At 42.0% G+C, this 23402-nt stretch overlaps 3 protein-coding genes across 4 annotated transcripts; 1 reads left to right on the top strand and 2 right to left on the bottom strand.

Annotated features, from left to right (window-relative positions):
• Positions 1 to 3795: 3795 nt before the first annotated feature.
• Positions 3796 to 9392, bottom strand: LOC120107504 (putative wall-associated receptor kinase-like 16). Of its 2 annotated transcripts, none has more exons than XM_039120797.1 (4): positions 8349 to 9392; positions 6163 to 6318; positions 4866 to 6030; positions 3796 to 4005 (listed from the first exon to the last, which is right to left on the bottom strand). In XM_039120797.1, the coding sequence occupies exons 1-4, from the start codon at positions 9244 to 9246 to the stop codon at positions 3906 to 3908; spliced, it is 2319 nt and encodes a 772-aa protein (XP_038976725.1). In that variant the 5' UTR covers positions 9247 to 9392; the 3' UTR covers positions 3796 to 3905. The 2 variants fall into 2 exon arrangements, with proteins under 2 accessions (XP_038976725.1, XP_038976724.1); XM_039120796.1 differs by having other exon boundaries at positions 3867 to 4055.
• Positions 9393 to 11756: 2364 nt separating this feature from the next.
• Positions 11757 to 12173, top strand: LOC120107505. The gene has a single exon (XM_039120798.1). The coding sequence runs from the start codon at positions 11757 to 11759 to the stop codon at positions 12171 to 12173; it is 417 nt and encodes a 138-aa protein (XP_038976726.1).
• A 7239-nt stretch (positions 12174 to 19412) lies between these two features.
• Positions 19413 to 20741, bottom strand: LOC103711917 (probable calcium-binding protein CML31). The gene has a single exon (XM_017844033.3). It carries the CDS (start codon positions 20089 to 20091, stop codon positions 19507 to 19509), a length of 585 nt encoding a protein of 194 aa, XP_017699522.2. The 5' UTR covers positions 20092 to 20741; the 3' UTR covers positions 19413 to 19506.
• Positions 20742 to 23402: the final 2661 nt, after the last annotated feature.

Below are 23402 nucleotides of genomic sequence, written 5' to 3'. Positions count from 1 at the left end.
CAATGGTGGACGTATGGAAAAAAAAAAAAAAAAAAAGCTATATATATCGATGGTTAATACATCACCTATCTTGAAGATAATATAGATCAACTTATGGGGTTCGTCGAGCTAGCTTGTTTGGTATGCCAATTAGATCATCCATCCAAATGTGCACCATCCTTTATTCCTCTGTAATGCATTATAAAGGATCCAAACTCATGAGAATTCTCATGGAAAAAAGATTTCACGGTCGATTGGCTAGCTGCAATTACTAAATCTGATCATGCATAGCCTTATGAGCCACGCTTTATGGTGTTCCAAGGCACTTGGGCGTTCACAAGTACTATTCCCGTCGTATGAACAAAGCTTAGGGATTCGGAGAAGAGTATATATAGAGGATAAACAGCATGCTACGGGGTAAATATCTGGAATTGGAGGAATAAGTAGAGCATCAAATGGAGTACTTCCGGAATATCTGGAGGACCACCCCCGGCCCACTGAGGAGATCAGTTACTTTGAAGATGGATAAAATATGGATGTGGATAAAAAGGATACCATCTTCTAGAAGCTTTCGTTATTTTTATGCCAATAATTGAGGCACAAAGCCCCAATCGGCTTAAATCAAGTGATGGTCGACCAAAGTCCCGCGAGGCTAAAGTCTTCCATTGGGGTCCATCAAAGAATAGAAACCTGAAGATAATTTCAAACTAAGGAATATTCACGGTGATGCAATACGTAAGTTGAGCGGGACAGCAGAGGAGAAGATAAAACATGAGTTCTTGGGTAGACGTTCACCGATGAATAAAGAACCAATGAAAAAGGGAGTGAATTGAGACTCGCTCTATCCTGTCTACTATTACTAGTTAGGTGGCCATCAGAGGTCAACAAAAAGAGAGGTCAACAAATTAAAGAGGGGGGTCACAAAGCTTCATCAAAATAAGAGAGACGTCAACAAAAACTACTAGATATAGCATCTTTTGTTCAACGAAGATGACCTATGTATAACCCTCCTTTTTGAAAAAGAAAAATGCGGTGTTAAGAAAGGCCTTTCAGGTGGATCTTAAGGTATTGAATGGCTTCTGAACTGGCCTGTATATTTTAGATTTGCTATTGGTTAGGATTTTGTGTTAGTCCTTGTTATATATAGTTAAATATTGGTCCACATCATTAAATCTATTTCTCTACACACTTATATATGTTTTGCATGCAATTGTATATAAATACGTAAACAGCTAGAGATTAAGATGTAAAATGATCATCAAAATCAAGAGATGAGATACAACATTTTTAGACAACGAAATATTGGTCAGTGTGAGGCAGAAACTATTCTACAACATCTAGATTCAAATCTTACATAATATTGCATCAAAAAAGATGCAGATTCAAATCTCAGTTGATGAAGTTCTTGGATGTTAATATTAGTGACCTGAGGTTGAATCTACCGGACTTCTACTTGTTCTAGTTCTAAAAAGTTAAAATTAAAAACAAATGTTATGCAACCTCCTGCGAGGACTTCTATACCGGAGATATTTATTCATTCTGGTTTGGTATCTTACTAAAGTGGCTTTTCGTTGAAGCCACCGGGCATACTAGAGACAACGTCCAACGGTTTATGTTTTACTGCATGGCTTATTTCACTAAAAGAACTCAGACTTTTAGCAACAAAAAATTTGGCCATAAAATTGTTTACATTCATCATTAAAAGATTTTAGTAACCAAAAGTATTTTGTCGCTAGGGTCGTGCACTATGCTAACCTCCGTGTCTTGTTTCTATGGGATCCATTCGTCATACTCTCATGTCCATGATTGGCCCACAAGAATAAGACACGATAATTAGCATGGTGCACAGCCATACTGGTGCATGTAGTGTGCGACATAATTTTTCATCTCCGAGATGAATGATATGGTGGCTATCTGACTTTATATAGATCTCTACAATGCAAAATATAGGGACTAGAGAGGTTGGCTCCCTTGCAAAATTTTATGCTCTATGACCCTTGTGTCTATTTTTTTTTTTTTATTGATGAAAATTTTGGATTTTTGTAGCCTGAAACTGATTTCTCTGCATTTCTAGCAAATATTTTCTCATGAATCCTTCAAAAAAAGTTCTATTCTGTACAATATCTCTGCCGCGACTCCATGAGACCATGACATCACTTCCATCTCAGAACTTTTCTCTTTTTATAAAAAAAGAAAGCCTAGCAATTTATTCCAAACAATATAAAACTCAGTCTGTGGGCTGGCCCAACTTCTAGGACTGAAGATCTAATGTTATATGCAAGATTTGTTCACACATTAAAGTTGATCGCACATCTAACAAAGGTAACTAATTGTCATGTAGCACATGTTCCTTTTAAGGAAATGGAACCACAGGACCTGTACAATGGTAAATTGGATGTATCATCACAAGACTTGTTTGATAGTAGGTGAAACTTCCCAAGAGAGGAGCTCACAGGGTACCCTCTTCGTCCCATTAATTTCACTAATTCTGTTGACCAGATAGCCCCATGTTTTATCTATCCCATGAAATGTTTTCCATGGACTAATATTCATCAATCTTAACACGGTCGCACCCTTTTTTATCGGATGTTAGAGCTGGAATTATTAGTCTGGGTTGGGTCAGGTTTCCATGTAGCATGGTCCTAGCTTAGATGATTTTTTTTTTCAAGTTTTGATGAATTTTTCAAGATTTGGTCTGGGCCTAGATCCGAAATATTAAAGATTAAAGCCCGAACCCAACTCAAGCCCGAAGCCAAGGCCGGCCGAAATATCCAACATGCCCTATCCAAATCTAGCCCGATGCAGTGGGGACGGCACCACCCAACCGGAGGCTCTCAGGAAGAGAAATGATAAGGGAGTTGGGAAGGGAATTGTGAGAGAGAGAGAGAGAGAGGAGATGAGAGATGGAAAGGAAGGAAGGAAGGGTGAAGGGTTCCTATATTCCAGTTAGGTGGCAGACTGGGCTGAGCCATGTTGGGCTCGAGTCGGGCTAGCCTCATTGTTGTTTGGACTCCACTACCTGAAACTGAGGCCAAGCCTGACGGGCCTCAGGCCTGTCCAAGCCCAAATATAGCCCAAAGGAGAATAGAACCATATACCGAGGATACTACAAGCTATACTTGGTTCATAGCACAAGCAAATCCATTTATCTCAACCAATTTTAGATGATTAGGATTATTTCGTGAAAGGAAACGCAATTACTTTTAGTATTTCCAATTTTGATACACTCCTTTTCGGTTGCATTTTCTCGGACGATAGCCGGAAATGTTCAAAGCCCTGTCACGCCAAAATGCCCACCTATATTTTATTCTTGGTTCGATAACCAGCTAGAATTTTGCAGTACATATTCAAAATTTGGGCAAGCAATATCCCATGTAATTCCTCTTTTTTATATGATTTCTTAACACAAATTGTCACTATGTTTTTACAAATTTGAACAATCTATCTTCCAAAATAATCCCAATTTCGGCAAATTTGGAGAACAAATGGCTGCTATATAACCATTATTCGAATTCGGACCGAGGTGGGAGAGCAGCTTGGACGACCCTAAGGTCTGCTAGAAGCGGACTGAGTAGGCTAGTTGAGGCGTCGGGCGCTGGTCTCCTCCACTGGATGGCCTTCAAGAAGTCCACTTTTGGAGAGTTTCTGGAGAGGAACCTTTCAATGCATATCAAGGCAACGATATGGAAGGGAGAGGATTTTAGTAGAGGGTCGCTTTGTGAGGTCCCCCAAGTTTCTCCCTTTATATAGAAAAATCAACTTTGTTGTTACCTGGGCCAACGTGGCGTAAAATGATGGATAGGCAATAACCAGTGATAGGATGTGGTGCAGAGATCAGTCCACATGGGAGGCATGCCGCACAGGCCTGGCGCAGAGTGTGGTGCTGCCGCAACTACGGCCTGCAAGGTCGTCGGTTGTTAGGGCTGTCAGCCTTTGTCGATGCTCACTGATTGTTCTCCTCGGCTGGAGGTTCCTAAGCTGGTATGCTCCCCAGTTGAGGCCGACATCGTTCGCCTCGGTTTACATCTGAGGTCAATGAGATTGGTCTAGTTCGAGGTCGAAGTGCAATATTTTCTCTAGCAAGAATCAATAAGGATTTTAAGTTCATTATAAGATTACGACATTGTTGAAACCTCGGCAATTGATGTAGCTTATAAAAACAAATAGTAATGTCTCTTTTATGTTTTTTTTAGTTTTTTTATGCCGACTGCTAGTACTGTAGTGTCCAATGTTTATCTTGTTTACCTCGCCTTGGGCTCAGATTGTCTAATATATACTACTCTTCATATTCTAATAAGCTTGTCTTAAAGTACACAGGGTGAAGAAGTTACTCATAAACCTAAAGAAACAGAGCTAAAAAGAGACTTTAATGTAGTTTTTAGAACCTTTGGATCTGCCATGTTGCAGTCTCCCTTATTAAAATATTTGTAGAAGAAGAGAGAAAAAAAAGTAATTTTATTTTTTTATTTCGGCACATCTCCGCAGTTATATATACTCGGACATTAAATAAAAAAATAATACTTACTGATGAAATTATTGTGTTTTTTAAAATTATTTTAACAAGATCATACTAATAAAAAAAATATTATAGGCTGATACATATTGTTACGTGACCTCTAAAATTATGCTAATATCGGAGGTACTATGTTAAAATATTTGTAGAAGAAAAAAAAAAAAGAGAGAGAAAGGTTTTTTTTTTTTTTTCTATTCCAACACATTTGGTATATCTTAGAAATAATATATACTCATGTCCAAACCCTATAAAAAAAACTGCATACAAGTTGTTATGTGATGTTCAAAATTAGACAAACATCCTTATCTTGAAAATAAAGATATAGAACATGCAGCATATTAAATCCCAGAGCAGTTTGATCCAATCCAATTACCGCGAGATGTCGAAGGACAGCATGATGTGCGAGGAAGAATCACCCTCACCAAAGGTACTTGTGGAGCATTCAATTGCCGTCAAACGGTCTCCCTCTTCTTCGTTCTTTTCAACCCAAGGATGCCTGCTGGATGTTCTCAGCCCCTCCAACTCCATGGCGACTTCCTTCATCGTAGGCCTTTCTTCCCACTTCAAGCTGAGGCATCGGGTCGCAAGCTCCGCAACTGCTAGAAGCAGCTCAGGAGATCCCTCTTGGACTAGACGTTGCTCCAGAATCTCGAGAAGACGGCCTTCCTTCACATGAGAACCGAACTGCAAGGCGAGATTGGTGAACTCCATCGATTTTGTCGGTACTACTGGCTTCTCGCCTGTGAGGAGCTCGACCAGAACCACCCCAAAACTATAGACATCACTTTTGTCGGTGAACATGCCGGTGAGGAAGTACTCAGGATCCACGTATCCAAAGGTCCCTCGAATCAATGATTCAAATGCTTTCTGATTGAAGGGAACCAGCCTCGAAGTTCCGAAATCAGATACTTTCGCTGTGTAGTTCTCATCCAAGAGTATGTTGCTGGGCTTGACATCTCTGTGAATAATAGGCACCGAGGCTGCGGAGTGCAGGTAAGCCAGCGCTCCTGCTACTTCTGTTGCGATCCTCAGACGGCACTCCAAGAACAGCGAGGCTTTGCCACCTTCACTGTGTAACATGTGAGCGAGGGATCCGTTGGGCACGAATTCAAAAACGAGCAGTGGGACTCTGGTTTCCAGACAACACCCCAAGAGCTTCACTACGTTTCTATGGTTGATCTGGGAAAGAACCACCACCTCATTTATGAACAGCTCGATTTCGCTATCATCGGATATTCTGGATTTCTTGATCGCCACGATTGTTTTGTCCGAAAGAATTCCTTTATATACTGTCCCGGCACCTCCCTGGCCGAGGATGCGGCTCTCCAAGTAGTTGTCAGTAGCTGCTAAGAGCTCCTCTGTGGTAAACAACCTTGTCACTGGGGCACTACCCTCTAGCGAAGAGAGTTGCTGCTGTAGCAGAAGACCTCCATTTTTTTTGAAGAACTTCTCCTTGAGCTTAATGTGTCTTCGCTTCTTGATCATCAGATAAAGCAAAGAACTGAGGACCGCGAGAACTAAGAGACCAAACCCTGAGCCTACAAGAATAAGTACGTAGAGGTAAATTGGAAGTTTATATACATGTGAAACCAGGCTCTTTCATCTGCAATGTATATCATGCATGAAGATCTAATAACACTTGGTTAGTTTGGTTGGGTAGAGAGCCTTACCTAGAACCCAGTGGAGGAGCTTGGATATAGATTTGCAGCCGCTTCCATTTTTCTTGCCATCCCCATACATGTGCCAAGGACAACGGCAGGTATAGTTTCCTGGAGGGAAATTTTCACATCTTTCTACGCAGGGTGAAGATGCACATTCATCAATATCTAGAGAGTAGCCATCAAGATGTTAGTCAGAAAGAGTACTAAGATATTCCCACTTGAGCATGCAAGCAGAGATCTAAGATAACATAAGTCAGCCACCAAATCTAACAAGTAAATGGTTTGCCACCTTTACTCCTGTCCTCCACCGAATCTAAGATAACAAGGGTGAAGATCGGACAGAATGCTTGATTACCAGAGCGAGGTCTAATTTATAGCCACTCAAATACCGGGGCCTCTGCTCGTACCTGAACCATTGTGGATGGGCTTCGGCTTGGCCTTTAAGCCCCCAAAATTGGATAAGTCTGAAATTTAAGCCCGACCAATAAACGAGCCGGGCACGAGTTTACATTAACGCAACCCAAGCCTGATTTTATATAATATATATTATAATATAAATATAAATATATATTATATAATATGATAAATATAATTTGAAATTATTCCATCACGCCCAGCCTCCTCTCTAATTCTCCATCCTCGCCTATGACGTCACGATCTCTTGCACCACCCTACCGCGCGTCATCGTCGCCAAGGGCTCAGAAATATCTTAATATATAAAAAAATTATATGATTTTTATCTTTGCTTGTTTATTAATTTTGAGCTGGGTATGAACCAAAATCGAGCTAGCTGAGCCTCGCTCAAATGCAGCTCATATAACTTCCAAGATTAATAAAAAAAAAGAGAAAAAGAAAAAGAAAAAGAAAAGACTCGGGCTCGGCTATCTCAGAGGAAGCCGGGCTCAACTTAAATTTCTGAGCCAAACATGACTCGGCTCACAACCTGCACGCTTATATGCGAACCCTGAGCCCAATCTTGGATGTAAGTTTCGCAACCCAAACTCGGTTTATCAAGTGGACCTCTAGTTTGACTGGTTGAGTAAGCTTGGCGAAACCTTACCAAACTCTGAGGCTTGGGGTTGGCGATGGACCAAAAAGAGATGCCTGAGCTTGGTGAAAGAGATGCCTGGCCAACTCAGAGATAGACCAGTCCAACCATAATTTGGGACAACACACAAACATCCAGGGCCGGCCCAACCCTTAGGCGACTGAGATGGCCGAGGCTCCGGCCCAAAGAAGGCTCACCGCAGAAAATGCCTCAAAGATAAAATGGAAAGAAAAAAAACCACTTTATGAGTTCACCTTAGGCCGGCCCACTGCAGGAAAGGCCGCAAAGACAAAATCACCTTAAGCCCCTAAATATATTGGGACGCTTCTTATTGGCTATTGCTCCCCGTCTATTTGTACGCGTCTCTTTGTGGTTGGGCCAGCCGTGGTGACCTGATCCAACCAATAAGAATTTCTGAACTTCTCCAGATAGTGGGATAGGAATTAGGCAAACCATTCCCAACTCTTAAAAGGGTGTTATCACTCGAGTAATCAACACTCAAAATTAAATGAACGTGTTGTTGTTCTGCCGAGAGGAAAATAACCCAGCTGATTATGAGTGGGCAAAGTAGTATTAGGCTATATAAGCTCAAGAATACATTTAACCACACAAAGCCCAACTGTGATCTTCCTGATGCCTAGAGATTCAAACTCATGATCAAGGTTAATTTGAACAGGGCTAATAGCCTAATATCCCCCAACAACGAGACATCAAAAAGTTTCAGAGTCTATAGTATTAAGAAAACATGATTGTCATCATTTGCATAGTAAAACATCTGATTGGATTTTTTTGTAATGAAATAACTATTATTAGATGTTATAATGGAACGATAACTAGCAGTAATGGAAAACTAGATTAAGTTGTGATCGGTAGTCGCCATCTTCAGTTGAAAGATTGGGAATATTCTATGAGTTGTACATGGTGTGTTTCTGAAATTATTCAAGCTATTAGCTATATATACGAGGAGCGGGAAGTTTAGAGGGATCTCTCTCATACAACAATTAAGGAAGATATTCGCTTTTTAATTAAACACCTGGCGAGACCTCCCAACCAAGATTTGAACCTCGGATGGAAGAGCACGGTGCGTATACTCAGTTTTGCCAAGTCAAGACGGAATTCTGGCTACCGGGAAGAGAAACGGAATTACCTTGGCATCCGTCTTCTAGATAAGGGTTGCCCTCAAATCCTTCTGAGCAATTGCAGCGGTATCCCCCTCCGTTGGTGGAGTTCACGCAGTAGCTGTTCTCGGCCTTGCACGCAAAACTCGTCCGGTTATTGCGAGCTTCCTCGCAGCTCTTGTCCCGTACGGCCCAGGACAGCGTCACCGGGATCTTTTCCGTGCTGGCAAGACGAGAGAAGCTGTCGACGCTAAAGTTTAGCCGCCCCTCATCAGCCAAGAAGCCGTAGCTGCAAGGATTGAAATCCCAACACTCGGTGTGGTTGCGAAAGCTGCTGACGTAGACCTCGAAGGACCTGAGTTTCTTTGGAATAACTGTTTCGCAGCAGCCGATGCCGTTGCAGGTCCCATTAGTGATGTAGCTGGTGCTATTGCACAGCGACAAGCACCCGGTCTCGAACTTCGACTCCATGTCCTCGAGGCGTCCGATGGTGTCGCACCCGATCGCCACGAACTTGTTGCGGGTGCTGGAGAACATGTAGGGCTTGGAAAGCACGATGCTTGTGGACGTGCTATTGCGGCGGCTGCCATTCTTGGCGTAGCAGTCACGGGCTATAAGCTTATTGACGACCACACGACCCTTGAGAAGCTGGATCTCTTCGACATCGATGTTGCCACTGCCAAGGAAGGCCTTGGGAGGGTTGAAGGATGTGTTGCATGTGATTTCAAAGCCATGGAGGAAGCAGCCTTCGCCGATGCCGAAAGGGTAGGGGATGCTGACGTTTCCGCACTTCGCCTGGCAGCCGGACCGAGCGATATGCCGTTCTCCTGATGCCGCTGCAAGGCTCGCCAACTGAACAAGAAGAGCTGCTTGCCAAACCATTCTTTCTAGCTTCTTCCTCACAAGGGGGGCTGAGTGCTGCTCCATTTGCAGATCTATTTTGGGCTATGGTATCCTTTAAATTGACAGAGCTCCGGCGTCACGGCTGCCCCACATTGACGAACTCCATTATCATCATAGGCTCATAGCCCGGCTAAGCAATTCCCCCAGCGCAGAACGACGCAAAAGCTAAAGGCCAATTATGACAGCAATGGTGCTCTTGCCGGAGTACGAGTACTTTATATTAAACAAGGTGCGACAAAGACTTCAAAGTTTGCTGTTTACTTTTAGTCCACCTAGAGTATTTCTGGCCGTCAGATTCAGTGAGCTTATATGGATGGATGTCTTGGATCCTCCGCGTGTTTTGCATGGGTTCGGGTTGATGAACCTTTCATGCGAAAGATAAGAGCAACGTCCATTTTGCACCATATATATATATATATATATATATATATAGAGAGAGAGAGAGAGAGAGAGAGAGAGAGAGAGAGAGAGAGAGAGAGAGAGAGAGAGAGAGAGAGAGATGCGCAACACCCCACCTATCTTGGAGATAATATAGATGGCTGGGGCCCGTCCCTCAACCTATGGTGTTCATCGAGCTAGCGTGTTTGGTATGCCAATAAAATCATCCATCCAAATATATATGCACCATCCTCCGCAGTGCATTATGAGGATCCAAACTCATTCTCATGGAAAAAAGATTTCACGATCGATTGACTGCAATTACTAAATCTGATCATACATAGCCTTATGAGCCTCGGTTTAAAGTGTTCAAAGGCACTTGGGCGTTCACAAGTACTTTTCCCGTCGTATAAACAAAGTTTAGGGATTCGGAGAAGAGCATATACAGAGGATAAACAACGTGCTACGGTAAATATCTGGATTTGGCGAACTACGTAGATCAAATAGATGACTTCCGGAATATCTGGAGGACCACCCCCGGCCCACTGAGGAGATCAGTTACTCTGAAGATGGATAAAATATGGATGTGAATAAAAAGGATATCATCTTCTTGAAGCTTTAGTTATCTTTATGCCAATAATTGAGGCACAAAGCCCCAGTCGGCTTGATTAAAATGAGGGACCAAAGCCCCGTTAGAGGCTAAAGTCTTCCTTTGGGGTCCATCAAAGAATAGACACCTACCTATATGAAGATAATTTCAAACTAGGGAATATTCATGGTGATGCAATACGTATGTTGAGAGGGACAGCAGAGGAGAAGGTAAAACATGAGTTCTTGGGTAGACGTTCACCGATGAAGAAAGAACCAATGAAAAAGGGAGTGAATTGAGACTCGCTCTACCGTTTCTACTAGTAGCAGTTAGGTGGCCATGAGAGGTCAACAAAAAGAGAGGTCAACAAATTAAAGAGGGGTCACAAAGCTTCATCAAAAAAAGAGAGACGTCAACAAAAACTACTAGAAATAGCATCTTTTGTTCAACGAAGATGACCTATGTATAACCCTCCTTTTTGAAAAAGAAAAATGCGGTGTTAAGAAAGGCCTTTCAGGTGGATCTTAAGGTATTGAATGGCTTCTGAACTGGCCGGTATATTTTAGATTTGCTATTGGTTAGGATTTTGTGTTAGTCCTTGCTGTTATATATAGTTAAATATTGGTCCACATCATTAAATCTATTTCTCTACACACTTATATGTGTTTTGCATGCAATTGTATATAAATACGTAAACAGCTAGAGATTAAGATGTAAAATGATCATCAAGATCACACTACAGAAAAAAGTACTTTTCGCGATTTTTCTCTGCCGACACTAAGTAAAAGCGTCGGTAATTTTTGCTAAGCGCCAAAATTTACCGACGCTTTTATAAAGTGTGAGTAGATCTGGCCTAAGACGATGCTGCGGAAAAATTATAAGATTACACCGACGCTTTTAAGCGTCGGCGGAAGCCGAAAACTTTCCAACCGAAGCCATCTCCCTTTTTTTTTTTCTTTTTTTCCTTTCCAACGACGCTTTAGAAAGCGTCGTCGGAGGCCTGCAAATTCCTCCCGATCCCAACCCATCCAGCCGCCCCCCTCCCCTTCTCTCTCCGCCGCTCGCCCCCTCCCCCTCCTCTCTACAAATCTCCTCCCCTTCTCTCTCCACCGCTCGCCCCCTCCTCTCTACAAATCCCCTCCCCCCTCATTCTGGGCAGGTCGCAAGAAGCCGCTTTTAGAAGGTTTGGACCAATCGCAATTCATCACCATCTTTCGCCCCCTCCCCCCTCCTCTCTACAAATCCCCTCCCCCCTCCCCTCCACCCTCCTGATCCCTCAAACCCCCTCCCTTACAAATCTCTAACCCTTTCCCCTTCTCTCTCCGCCGCTTGCCGCCGCTCGCCCCCTTCCAAGAAGCGAGAGAGAGAGAGAGAGAGAGCGGCCATGCTTCATAGATAGTCCGATGGAGCTTCTTCCCTCTTCTCCGGCGTCGGCTTCATGCCTTCTTAGGCCACCCAGGCCCCCGATCCCTCCTCCTTCTCCCCCGCCAAGGTACCAATTGCCTCTCTCTCTGTGTGTGGAGATCACGATCTCGATGTCTCGACCTCTGAATCCTTGTTCTCGATCATGCTCTCAATCTCAGATTCGCAGGGCTCAGGGCGCCGTCCCGCTGACCGTGAAGCAGATCGCCGAAGCCTTCTCGCCTCGCTCGAGGACGAGATCCGCGCCCTCCGGTCCTGGCAGTCCCGCCCGGAGCCAGAGTCGGGCTCCCCGGATTGGATCTGCGCCGGCCTCGCCCGGATCGAGTTCCTCCACGCCTCCCTCGATGACCTCCACCAGCTCCCCCAGGCCCAGGACACCCTCCACCGCCGCTCCTCCACCCCCTGGACCGACCGCCTCCTCGACGACTTCCTCCGCTTCGCTGACGCCTACGGCTCCTTCCGATCCATCCTCATCTCCCTCAAAGAAACCCAGTCCAAGCTCCAGACCGCCATCCGGTGGCGCGACGAGGCCCGGATCGGTTTTCCCCTCAGGTTGCGGTAAGAAAATATATTTTTATATATTTTTTTCTTTAAAAAAAATTTATGACGACGCTTTAAAGCGTCGCTAACTTAAAAACAGTAATTAAACCCGACGCTTTAAAGCGTTGCTAGACGGATTATAGCGACGCTTTTAAGCGTCGCTAAAAATAACCTTTAGCGACGCTTTTCAAACGCGTCAGCAATTTTTTTTCCACCCCGACATAGCCGACGCTTTGGCGACGCTTTGGAAAGCGTCGGGACGAAAATTACCGACGCTTATAAGCGTCGGTAAAAGCCTTAAAAAGCGTCGCCAAAGCCCCTATTTCTTGTAGTGTCAAGAGATGAGACACTAACATTTTTTGACAACAAAATATTGGTCAATGTGAGGCAGACCTGCAGAAACAATTCTACAACATCTAGCTGATTCAAATCTTACATTGCATCAAAAAAGATGCAGATTCAATTCTTGGTTGATGAAATTCTTGGATGTTAATATTAGTGACCTGGGTTTGAATCTACCGGACTTCTACTTGTTCTAGTTCTAAAAAGTTAAAATTAACTTATGCAGCCTCCTGCGAGGACTTCTATACCTGAGATATTTATTCATTCTGGTTCAGTATCTTACTAAAGTGGCTTTTCGTTGAAGCCACCAGGCCATGGAGACAATGTCCAACGGTTTATGTTTTACTGCATGGCTTATTTCACTAAAAAAACTCAGAATTTTAACAACAAAAAATTTGGCCACAAAATTGTTTACTTTCATCATTAAAAGATTTGAGTAAGTATTTTATCGCTAGGCGGTCATGCACTACACCAATCTCCATGTCTTGTTCCTATGGGATCCATTCGCCATGCGCTTGTCTTGATGATTGGTAGCCATGAAGGACTTGGGGCTAGCTAAACAAATGTTTGGCATAATAATTACTTGTGATAGGAAAAATAGAAAGCTTTAGTTATCTCAAGAGAGATATACCGAAAAAGTATTAGAAAGGTTCAACATGAGCACGTCCAAACCAGTTTGCTCAACACTTATAGGTCACTTAAAGTTTTCCAAGCAGTGTCCTACAAGTCAGAAAGATAAAGAAGAAATGAAGAAGATTTTTTATGCATCCGTAGTTGGCAGTTTGATGTACGTCATGGTTTGCACAAAGCCGGATATTGCTCATGCAGTTGGTGTTGTAAGTCGGTTTCTTTCTAATCCTGGTAAGGAACATTAGGCAGTTGTCAAATGAATTCTCAGGTATCTCAGAGGCACTTCTAAAGTCTATTTATGTTTTGGTAATGGTAAACCTATGTTGGATGGATATACAGATACTGATATAGTCGGTGATATAGATTATAGAAAATCTACATCATGGTACTTGATGACTTTTCCAGTGGGAGAAGTGTTATGGCAATCTAAGCTACAGAAATGTGTTGCTTTATCCACTATGGAGGCCGAATATATTGCAATTACATAAGTTTGTAATGAACTTTTGTGGATAAAAAATTTCTTACAAGCGTTGGGCCAAGAATAAGAGAAATATATACTTTATTATGACAGACAAAGTATCATCCATCTCTCAAAGAATCCAACATTTTATTTGAGATCCAAACATATTGATGTGAGATATCATTGGATTCGGGATGCTTTGGAGATGAAAGTATTTTCCCTTGAAAAAATTCATACCGATGATAATGGGTCATTAAAATCTTGCTTATGAAAAAATTATTGCTTTTAGAAAGAAAGTGGGCTTGGTAGAACCTCCCAGATGAGTTGAAAGAGAAAGATTTGTTGATGTGGTTCCTCCTCATGTGGGACCCATATTATTTAAATAAATGAAAAATAAGAAAGAAACAGCTGGCTGGGTGAGGTTATCGCAAATAGAGACTGTGGAGTCGGGGACTTTACAGAAACGGAATAAAAAAAAATAGAGAAGGAGAGAAAGAAAGGTGTTGCTTTGTCAGATGATTGGACAATTGATTGTATGTAAATTTGGTTGAAATTCCAATATGTTGTTTCGGCATTGAGAACTACAGATTGAACGGTTTGGATCTTTGAAAAGCATTCTCCATTGTTGATTTCAAGCCTCAACATTTGGTGAGATATATTCCCTATTTTATTGTTTATTGCTGAAATCTGTCTTATTAGTGATAAATATCTTTGTTGTGGAAGCCAAGATTAAATTTTGTTGATGTTTGTACAACCTCTAGTTGAACTAGAGAGGATCTATTATAATTCTATTATTTTAAATAGTAGAATTTTTTGTCTGGACTAGATCTGATGTTTTTTTTCATATATAGAAAGATTTTTTATATAAAAAAATTATGATGTATAATTGCTTGATTATTTTATTTATTAATTATTTGAGTTAGGTTATACGGACTATTATTGCTTGGTGAGTACTATATTATTTAATTAACAAAGAGAAAAGAAAAAAAATTTGCAGCATCATTATATATAATTAAGAGAAAGAAGGGACGGTAGGCGTTAAAATAGGGCAATAAATGTCGTATGGAGATTAATTTAATATCCAGCCTTGTCATGGAAAAGAGTAATGGGCTTATCAACTATGGGTTTAGAGGGGCGCTGCGAGGTTTAATTAGATACGTTTCCCAACAAGAGCACCTAGTGGGGTGAGCTGGCCATGAAAAGAGACGAGATGCTTCCGCCTTGGTGCTTTTTTTTTTTTGCATCGGTTGTTGGGAGGTCCTCGTGAGACAAGGTTGCAACTTGCAAGCGCTTGTCGTAATCGCTAAATAATAAATAAAAAATGATGTTAGTCTCCAGTCCCATCTCCAAACTGGAGGGTTAAAAACTGGCCACTTCAAAGCCTACCGAAGGAAGCTGTGTATGAGAAAAAGGCATGGAGCTCTTTTACAAACTATTGTGTCACTTCGAACACCCCTTCCTCCAAATTCATGGCTTGAGATAGGTATTGGGCCGGACCAGGCCGGGCCGTGCCGGAGGGCGGGCTGCCCGCCGGGCCGTACCTCATGCCGGGCCGCGTCCGGCACGGCCCGCTTGCTACAGTAACGGGCCGTGCTAGGCACGGCTCATAAAAGGGGGCCGGGCTGGATTAAGGATTTCTGACCCGCGGGCCGAGCCCGGCACGGCCCATAAGGGTTTGGACTGGCACGATTCGTGGGCCAAGCACGGCACAGCCCGCGGGCCAGCCCGGAACGGCCCATAAGGGCCTGAACCGGGCCCAGCATGGCCCACAAGGGCCTGGGCCGGGCCAGGCACGGCTCGTCCCCCTTAAAATAAATAGAAATAAAATTTTTTATTTATAAATTTTTTTTAATAAATTAATAAATGTTGGGAACTAAGGATTTATTAATATAAAGCCACCTTAATGGTGGGAGATTTGGCATAGACCCCTACCAGTTTATTAATTTAAATCAAAATGGTACATGAAGGGAGGTTTATTCTGACCTCCAGAATACAATAAGAAAGGAGAAAAAATAGAGATGACTCACTTTAACAATTAAAAAAATAAAAATATACAATTATAAAAAATTAAGAAATAAAAATAAATGATCAAAATTTTATTAATCATCAGTATTCACTATTCAGTAGTGTTTGTATCATCATCATCAGAGGATGTTGTATCATGTCCACCTTTATCTTGAAGTCTCGCCTCAACATCCAACCAATCTTGGAAGCATAGAAGCATCTCAACCGTTTCGCCAGTCATCCTTTTTCTCTTTTCGTCAAGAACACGCCGACCTGCACTAAAAGCGGATTCCGATGCTACTGTGGACATCGGCACAGCTAAAATATCACGTGCAATGGCAGACATAACTTCCTCTTGTGTAGCACTTGAACACTTGCTAAATGCAAACTAAAAATTAAATTGCTAGAAGCCTAAAGCACTTGCTAAATATTGCTAGAAAAGAGAAATAGTAGTAGTAGAGAAGGAGAGAAGAGTTGGTTTGGTGTGGTGAGAATAAGGGAGGAAAGGGATATTTATAGGACTCCAATTTTTTCCCCAAAATACCCATCAAATTAGCTGTTTTATGGTTGTTGGGAGGGGCAAAATGGGTAAAAAGCCACAAATAGCCGTTATGGGCCAAAAAATAGCCGTTATGGGTGGCCCATAATGGCTATTTTTTTGGACTGACGGGCCGTCTCGTGCCGTGCCAGGCACGGCCCGTTTAGTAATAGGCCAGGCCAGGCACGACCCGTTTGGTCTGTGGCCCGGTGGGCCTGGGCCCGGCACGGCCCGATGCCTATCTCTATTCATGGCCGCCAAGTGCGCTCCGGGCCCGGCCCGGCCCGATGCCTATCTCTATTCATGGCCGCCAAGTGGGCTCCGAAGAAGTTGACCTCTTTTCAGATAGCTCATATATATCTAAAGACGAACAGTGCAGCAGATTGAATCACCTCTCATGTCGTTCAGTATTCCAGAAAAGTCCTGTAGACAAACTTAGCTAGTATTTCATACTTTTTTTTTACTATTTACTTTTACTTGATTTGGCATATTGTAGTCACATTAGAACTATATGAATTCAAATACCGTATTGACAAAAAAAGAAAAAAAAGAAAAAAAGCCCTCGTCATCCCTTCCCATAGGCGAGGCTGCCGTCTCATCACCTACAAGGTAAAAATTAGAGCCTTTCCCCTCTAATCCCTCCCTTTCCTAATTCCTTTACTCTATGCTTCTATTTTATGTCGAATTCTTTTTGTCTACTTTCCTCCTTTTCTCTGTGAATTTGAGTGCTTTCTTTCGAATCCTCCAGTGTTTTTCACTTGGGAAGAATGTGATCTTTTTAGTTCTACTTGGGGAAGGGGGGTTTGTTTGTTTAACCCTTCTGAGGTGACAAAAAAGTTTCATTTGGACATGCCGACCAAAACAAGAAACCAAAAGGAAAATATGGATCAGATAAACTTAATTTTTGGGGGTGGTAATTTTTGAACTGAACCCATTTGCCCCGTGACCGAACTGGATCCCACTTGCCTATCCCAATTCCCACCTGTTTGGGTTCGCTTGTCAAGCGGGTCGGGTCGGGTTCATATTTATGGCTTTGTGGAGTGAATATCAGCCATTGGATCAATGATCTTGTTAGCTTGTTTTAAAACTCGAATTGGTATGTAATACTTGTTTAGAGATTTGTGATATATGCTGTTCTTTTATGTCATGTGATTTAGTTTGAAAATTATGGTAAAAATAATGTACTCACATGGTGTAAACTCCAAAATTAGATAGAATTGGGCCAAGTGAAGCTAGTCGGGTTGGTTGCAGATCGGCAGGCTGGCCGTCGATCGGGTTTGGTCAGGCTCTATGGTCTTTTGCATATGATCTGAACTTGACCTAAACATGAACCGACATGACCTGTAGATTGCCACCTCTACAGTCTAATAACATTATAGGAAAAGTCTCTCCTTATCATTTTGAGCAATAACTTTGCCTATAGGCTATAGTTAGTTCCTTTTAGCTTAATTGTATATATTGCCAAAAAGTGATTTTGAGCATCTTTGATTAGTGTCAGATCAAAGGAGAGAGTTAGCTGATGACATGTTAGCACACATCAAATCATCGATGTTTAGTTGTGCCCTGATGTATGTATTTTTTTCCTTTTTTGGTGGTAATGCCATCTCTCTCTGAATGTTTATGGTATTAAAACTTCAGTATATAAAAATATATATACATATATATACATATACATACATATATACATACATATGCCGAGGATTCCAATCACCGGTGGCCAGCTCAATATGGGGACTTGGCAGGTAGGCAGACCGACATTTTTTAAATGCTTGCTGCTTCTTTTCCTATTGAAATGTTAAGATAAGTGCTAATTGGTCTTGAAACAAACATAACTAGATAACAAAATAGATGATCAGTGCATGAGGCTTCCACCATTATTGAATCAGACTCAGATATATATAGTTTTACCTCGTATATGGAAAGATTATTTCTGTATTTCGAACTTAATGGAATAATTTTACTATTGCGCCAAGCCTCACTTTCATGAAAGGTGGCTGGTGCACATGGTTGCTGTTATTGCAGGGTCTAAAAATGGTTGATATATATATATATATATATATATATATATATATATATATATATATATATATATATATGTAGCCTTACCTCGTATGTAGAAAGACAATTTTCATATTTCGAACTCATGATCTCTAGATCATGTTGGAGGAATCTTATCCTTGAACCAAAGCTCACTTTTAAACCAAACATAAATTGATGTTTTAAGAAAATTCATTCTATTAAACAAAAAAATAGAGCAGCCGCAGGAACAAATATTTTTATAATTAAAAATATGTAAAAATAGCTATCAAAACCTCCGGACCTTGATGTTCCAAATATTTGATTTTAAAAATTATGCATGTGATATGTTTTTTCTTATAGTCCCTTTATTAAAGGCATAACATATATTTTATACAACTATTCTAAAAAAGTGGATGCTCAGCCAAACATAAGTCATTCTGAAAAATATTTTCTATATTATTTTTTTTGGTACAACAGCTGCTCAGACAGAGCTAATGTGAGTACAGCCAAGAGAGTCAATGAAGAAAAGATAGTGTAAAGGTGGAGCGACTGCATGATATGTCCAGAGAACCTCTCCTGAGTGTTGAGCAGTAAAAGAGGCGACCGAGCCTACAGCTCTATTCACCTCTCGGTATATATGAACAGCCTGAAAGGCGCTGCACTCTCTCTCTCCAGCCAACGAATGCCGCACAGCAACGAATATCCATCTCCCTCCCGCCCCTTATGTCGTATCTACTCAATCACCGTGGTTGAGTCCCCTTCAAGGAGGATACTCTCAGCCCCCAAAACCCGTCTCGCATAAGTGATACCCTTCCATACTGCCCTGAGCTCCAACCCTATGGCTAACATCCAAAGGTGCGTTGTCCCCTAACAGCAATCAACCTGAAATCATGATTTCTGATCAAGAGCAACCTAATGTATTTAAAAGCCTTAAGCCATTTTGTCTTTGAGGTATTCTCTGCAGTGAGTCAGCCTAAGGCGAACTCACAGAAGGGCTTTTTTTTTCATTTTGTCTTTGAGGTCTTTCCTACGGTGGGCCTTCTTTAGGTCGGAGCCTTAGGCGACCGCCTCGGTCGCCTAAGGATTGGGCCAGCTCTGTTCCTGATCACAAAACCTACACCTCCTCTGCTCTGAGCTCAGACGTCGTCCCTATATCATTTTTTTTTTATGATCAACCAAATATGTAAAAACTATTTTTTAAGTATTATATATATTCAAGTATCAATTTTTCAAAAAAAATATTCGAGCAAGATAAAATTCTTTTTACAGACCAAACGAGTCCGAAATAATTACGCTGATATTCACTATGTCGCTGGTCCACAAACCACATGACATACATGCACCCATACTATGGCCTTGCAGTCATAGCATCATGATTCTGAACTCATCAAAGCTGATCACACCATCCCCGTTGATATCAAACTGATGAATCATGATCGTGCAGTCCTCGATTGTTTTGGACACTCCAAGGTTGCCAAGTGCCCTCTTGAGGCTGGTGGGTGTGATGCACTCCTGGTCGTCCATCTCGTAGACCCGGAAAGCCTCCCTCAAATTCCTCCCTTTCTCCTCCTCTCCCTCGGGGGTCACCAACTCGACGAACTCATCAAAGGCCAACAGCCCATCACCATCAGAATCGGTGGACTCCACCAGGGCTGCCGCGTCCTCCGGCGAGAGCTCTTCGCCGATCGTCCGCATGCAGCTCTGGAGCTCCGCCGGGGAGATCTTGCCGTCGCCGTTGCCGTCGAAGTAGCGGAAGAGCCGCTGCAACGGCGGGGTACTCGGCCCAGCCAATAGCATGCGAGATGCCTTCGGGGGCCCAATGGGCTTGGCCTTTTCAGGCTGCTCCTTCTTTGGTGGCCACAGGATGCAGCTCAGCCAACCGAGAAAGGACCGCTCTTTCTTCTGAGGTGCTGTGGAGCTGGTGGAGGCTCCCGCTTCTGACTTCATGTTTGAACGCAGAAATTGGCTGCCAATGTTTCCTTCGGGTAGAATTTGGATGGCTACAAGCTCATAAACACAAGAAGTGGGCAGAAGCTATGGAGCTGGTGAATCTATAGAGAGACTGTTGTTCCATGGAGATTAAAGAGAGGCGTTGTTCTGAGATTGGATTGTGATTAAATCTCATGAAATCGGCAAACGAGTGCGACATAGTGAGAGAAGCAAGGGAATTTGGTGGAAGGTTAGGATGACCTGGGTAATTGGGTGCACCTGCCATTCAGAGGAATGGTGGGAGTTCAATAGACTACAAGACTGGAGGACAGGGCTTAACTAGAGAATGGATTATAGAGGAAAATAGCAAGTTACAGAAAGCAAAAGAAAAGAGAGAGTTGGGAAGTACACCTATTGTTTGCTTTTGTGTTTTGATGGTAATGGAGCTTCATGGCCGCATATTAGAGAGTACAACATGGTGAGAACTGAGAGAAGACTTGGGTCAAAAAGTGGGTGAGAGAGAAGGTTTCTCAACTACAATATGGATCCCCTTATTGCAAGGAGGAGGGAGGAAGAGAGGGATTGAAGCTGAGGAAGCTTTGCGAGCTTGGAATCTTGGCTTGGGGTTTCTTAAGTATATATAGAGTGGCTGAAAAGACTTTTAATGTCTTATACCGTACTCAACGGCCATTGCCGTCGACGTATTCAAGCAGGAAAGCTCCTTCCTGAAGGAGGCGAAGGTTCCGAGCAAGTTCCTGTGATGTAGACGTAAGAATTGACGGCGGAATTCTATTGTAATAAGAAAGAAAATTAGATACGAGAAAACATTTGTGATAGCCTGCACGGCAAGTTGTTTATAGAGTCTTAGCTTATTCGAGACAGCATAGTTTGCATCCAAAATGAGATCTAAGTTGTAACTCTGGACCCACCCCATTAGTTGGCTCCGCAGTCCTATGCATGAAGCACAACAGGGTGCAGCCTCTTCTCACCAACGGTCCGCATCATAATTAGATTAGGACTGTTTAATATCTATTTTGCAGCAAAACATGCACTAAGTTATAATTTTTTCTTCAATGGAAAGAATTAACATATCATACAAATCAAATATAAGTATATCGAACATAAAGAAAGACCTAGTTTCATGCAATGTAGAATATTGCAATCCAATTCACTATTTTATTAGCCTCGCGGTAGATATGACTCATCTAAAAAATAGTTTAATCCCTCGCAAATTGTCTAATAACACCATGTTATATGAATGAGCTAGTAAGCTTCATATTTTTAGCAGCAGCATTTTTCTCAGGTCATCGGTCATCTAGCGTGCACGACTACAACCACAAACGTCAACAAAGTAGGCCAAAGGGTAGAAAAATGCCCCGTAACTCATGTTCGGTTGGTTCCAAAGGAGATAAGAATCGAATAAAAATATAACAAAGTAGGCCAAATGGCAAGGAAATATCCTCTCATTTTGGCTGGTTCGAAAGGAACCAAGAATCAAGTGGATGGCTGTTATATTTCCTTTGACCAAATCATTAAAAAAATCAAATCAACCCATTTCCATGATGATATTAAATATAAAAATTAGGTAACCACCAAATAGTAGTTCGGATGGTATCATCCCTTGTCTCTTAAGCAAAGAACGTCGATCATCTCTTTGGAGCTCTTATTTTTTAGAATCTCGATGCTATGAGCATTAGCCTTGGTCTACTCGTTTTTGGCTACGCAAAGAGAGAGTGCAGATATATAGATACGATCTTAAAAAATGATAGATTAGAATATGATAATTGATTTAATTAATCGTTATCGATGCCTCAAACAAAACAAACTGCTATTGTAGAAAATCTAGTTATTAACTTCGTGAGTCTATCGTACACATGGTTAGGTTCATCTCTAATTTGGGCTCGAAATTAATTGTGTTAGCCATCTGTAAATCACGCAATCGCCCATGATTGCATGGGCCTTTGGCTACACATGGAGCATGCCCCGCAAGTAGGATGGATCAGTGCAATCGCAGATGATCACACGATTCATGGAGACTGATGATTATAGGACTGATCTTCTCCAATTCAACCCCAAAATGGGGGATCCAGAGCCAAGTTTTATTGCCAATAAAATTTGACTTAGTCATCAAAGAAAGTTATTGTTCTCTCCCACACACAGATTGCTGCCAATAAGGACCACCAATTTAAAAAAAAATTGCCACTTCAATGTCATATGGAGCCCAACTCAAATTGAGAATTGGACCGGGGGGGGGGGGGTGTATTTTTCGTATGAAAGAGGGGTTTTCCTTCCTTCGCATGCACAAATCTATTATGGAATCATGCAATGGTTGCTTAGATGAATGAATGAAGAAATTTAGAGTATTTTGAGATCTGCGTTAGATGTGATCCAATGATTGACATCATGAAAGAAGAACAATCATTCTTTCGCATGAAAAAAACATACAACCTGAACCCCAAAGAAGCATTGTGCCGGACTTATGGCAACCACACGCCCAACCAGAATTTGTTGACCAATTAATAAGAAAGACTCGAGGATTAATGAGTGATCCTAACAATCAAATTTTTCAGTGCGAGTTGGGTTTGATTAAGTAAACCAATAATCAACTTTGCGTTTCGTATACGCATAGAAGTAGGTGTGTTTAAGTTTCTTCTATCTTTTTTTTTATTCAGAAAAGAGTTAGGAATTCCTAACCCAGTTTAATTATCAAGGAGAAGAGGAATATTTACAGTCCATGCACGGAATGCAGATAATAGACTATTTTGAGTTACTACCAAACAGCAGGAAGATTACTGTTGGTCTTCCTCCCGTGAGAATCTCACTAAAACTCTTCCCCCAACCCGATTCCCATAAATCTGGCCTTGTTACCGATGATTCCTACTCTCGGAAAGCGTTCGAGAAGCCAGCAATGGAACTTGGAAAGCCACATCCCCAGTTTAACGTCTGGTTTTCCTTTACCTTATGGTTGGCCGGGCCAGCGTCTTTTTGGTGCCCATATGAATGGAGAGAAAGAAAGCTGAGAATACGGAGGCAAACGGACATAGGGAAGGTGTGAACTTCGCAGCAATTTCGTGATTGACCTTAGACTTCGACTTTACAGAGTCTTTTTTTTTTCTTTTTCTTGACTTGTGACTTCGACTTTCTCTAGTCAAAACGAGTAAAATCCGTGTGGAGAGGAGGGTGATATCAGGAGCTGAGGATATGCTAACGCCTGACAGGATATACTTCTAGGTAGCTTCTACACGCTGCAATCTCTGATGAACTGCACCTCTTGAGCTATTCTCCTGTATTTTCTAACATCGCTCTTGGACTAGGGAAAATTAAAGGAG

This window comes from Phoenix dactylifera, unplaced genomic scaffold (genome assembly GCF_009389715.1).
Source record: "Phoenix dactylifera cultivar Barhee BC4 unplaced genomic scaffold, palm_55x_up_171113_PBpolish2nd_filt_p 000883F, whole genome shotgun sequence".
NCBI lineage: Eukaryota > Viridiplantae > Streptophyta > Magnoliopsida > Arecales > Arecaceae > Phoenix > Phoenix dactylifera.
Note: the sequence above shows the minus strand (reverse complement) of the source record. Positions and strands in the feature narration are given on the sequence as shown.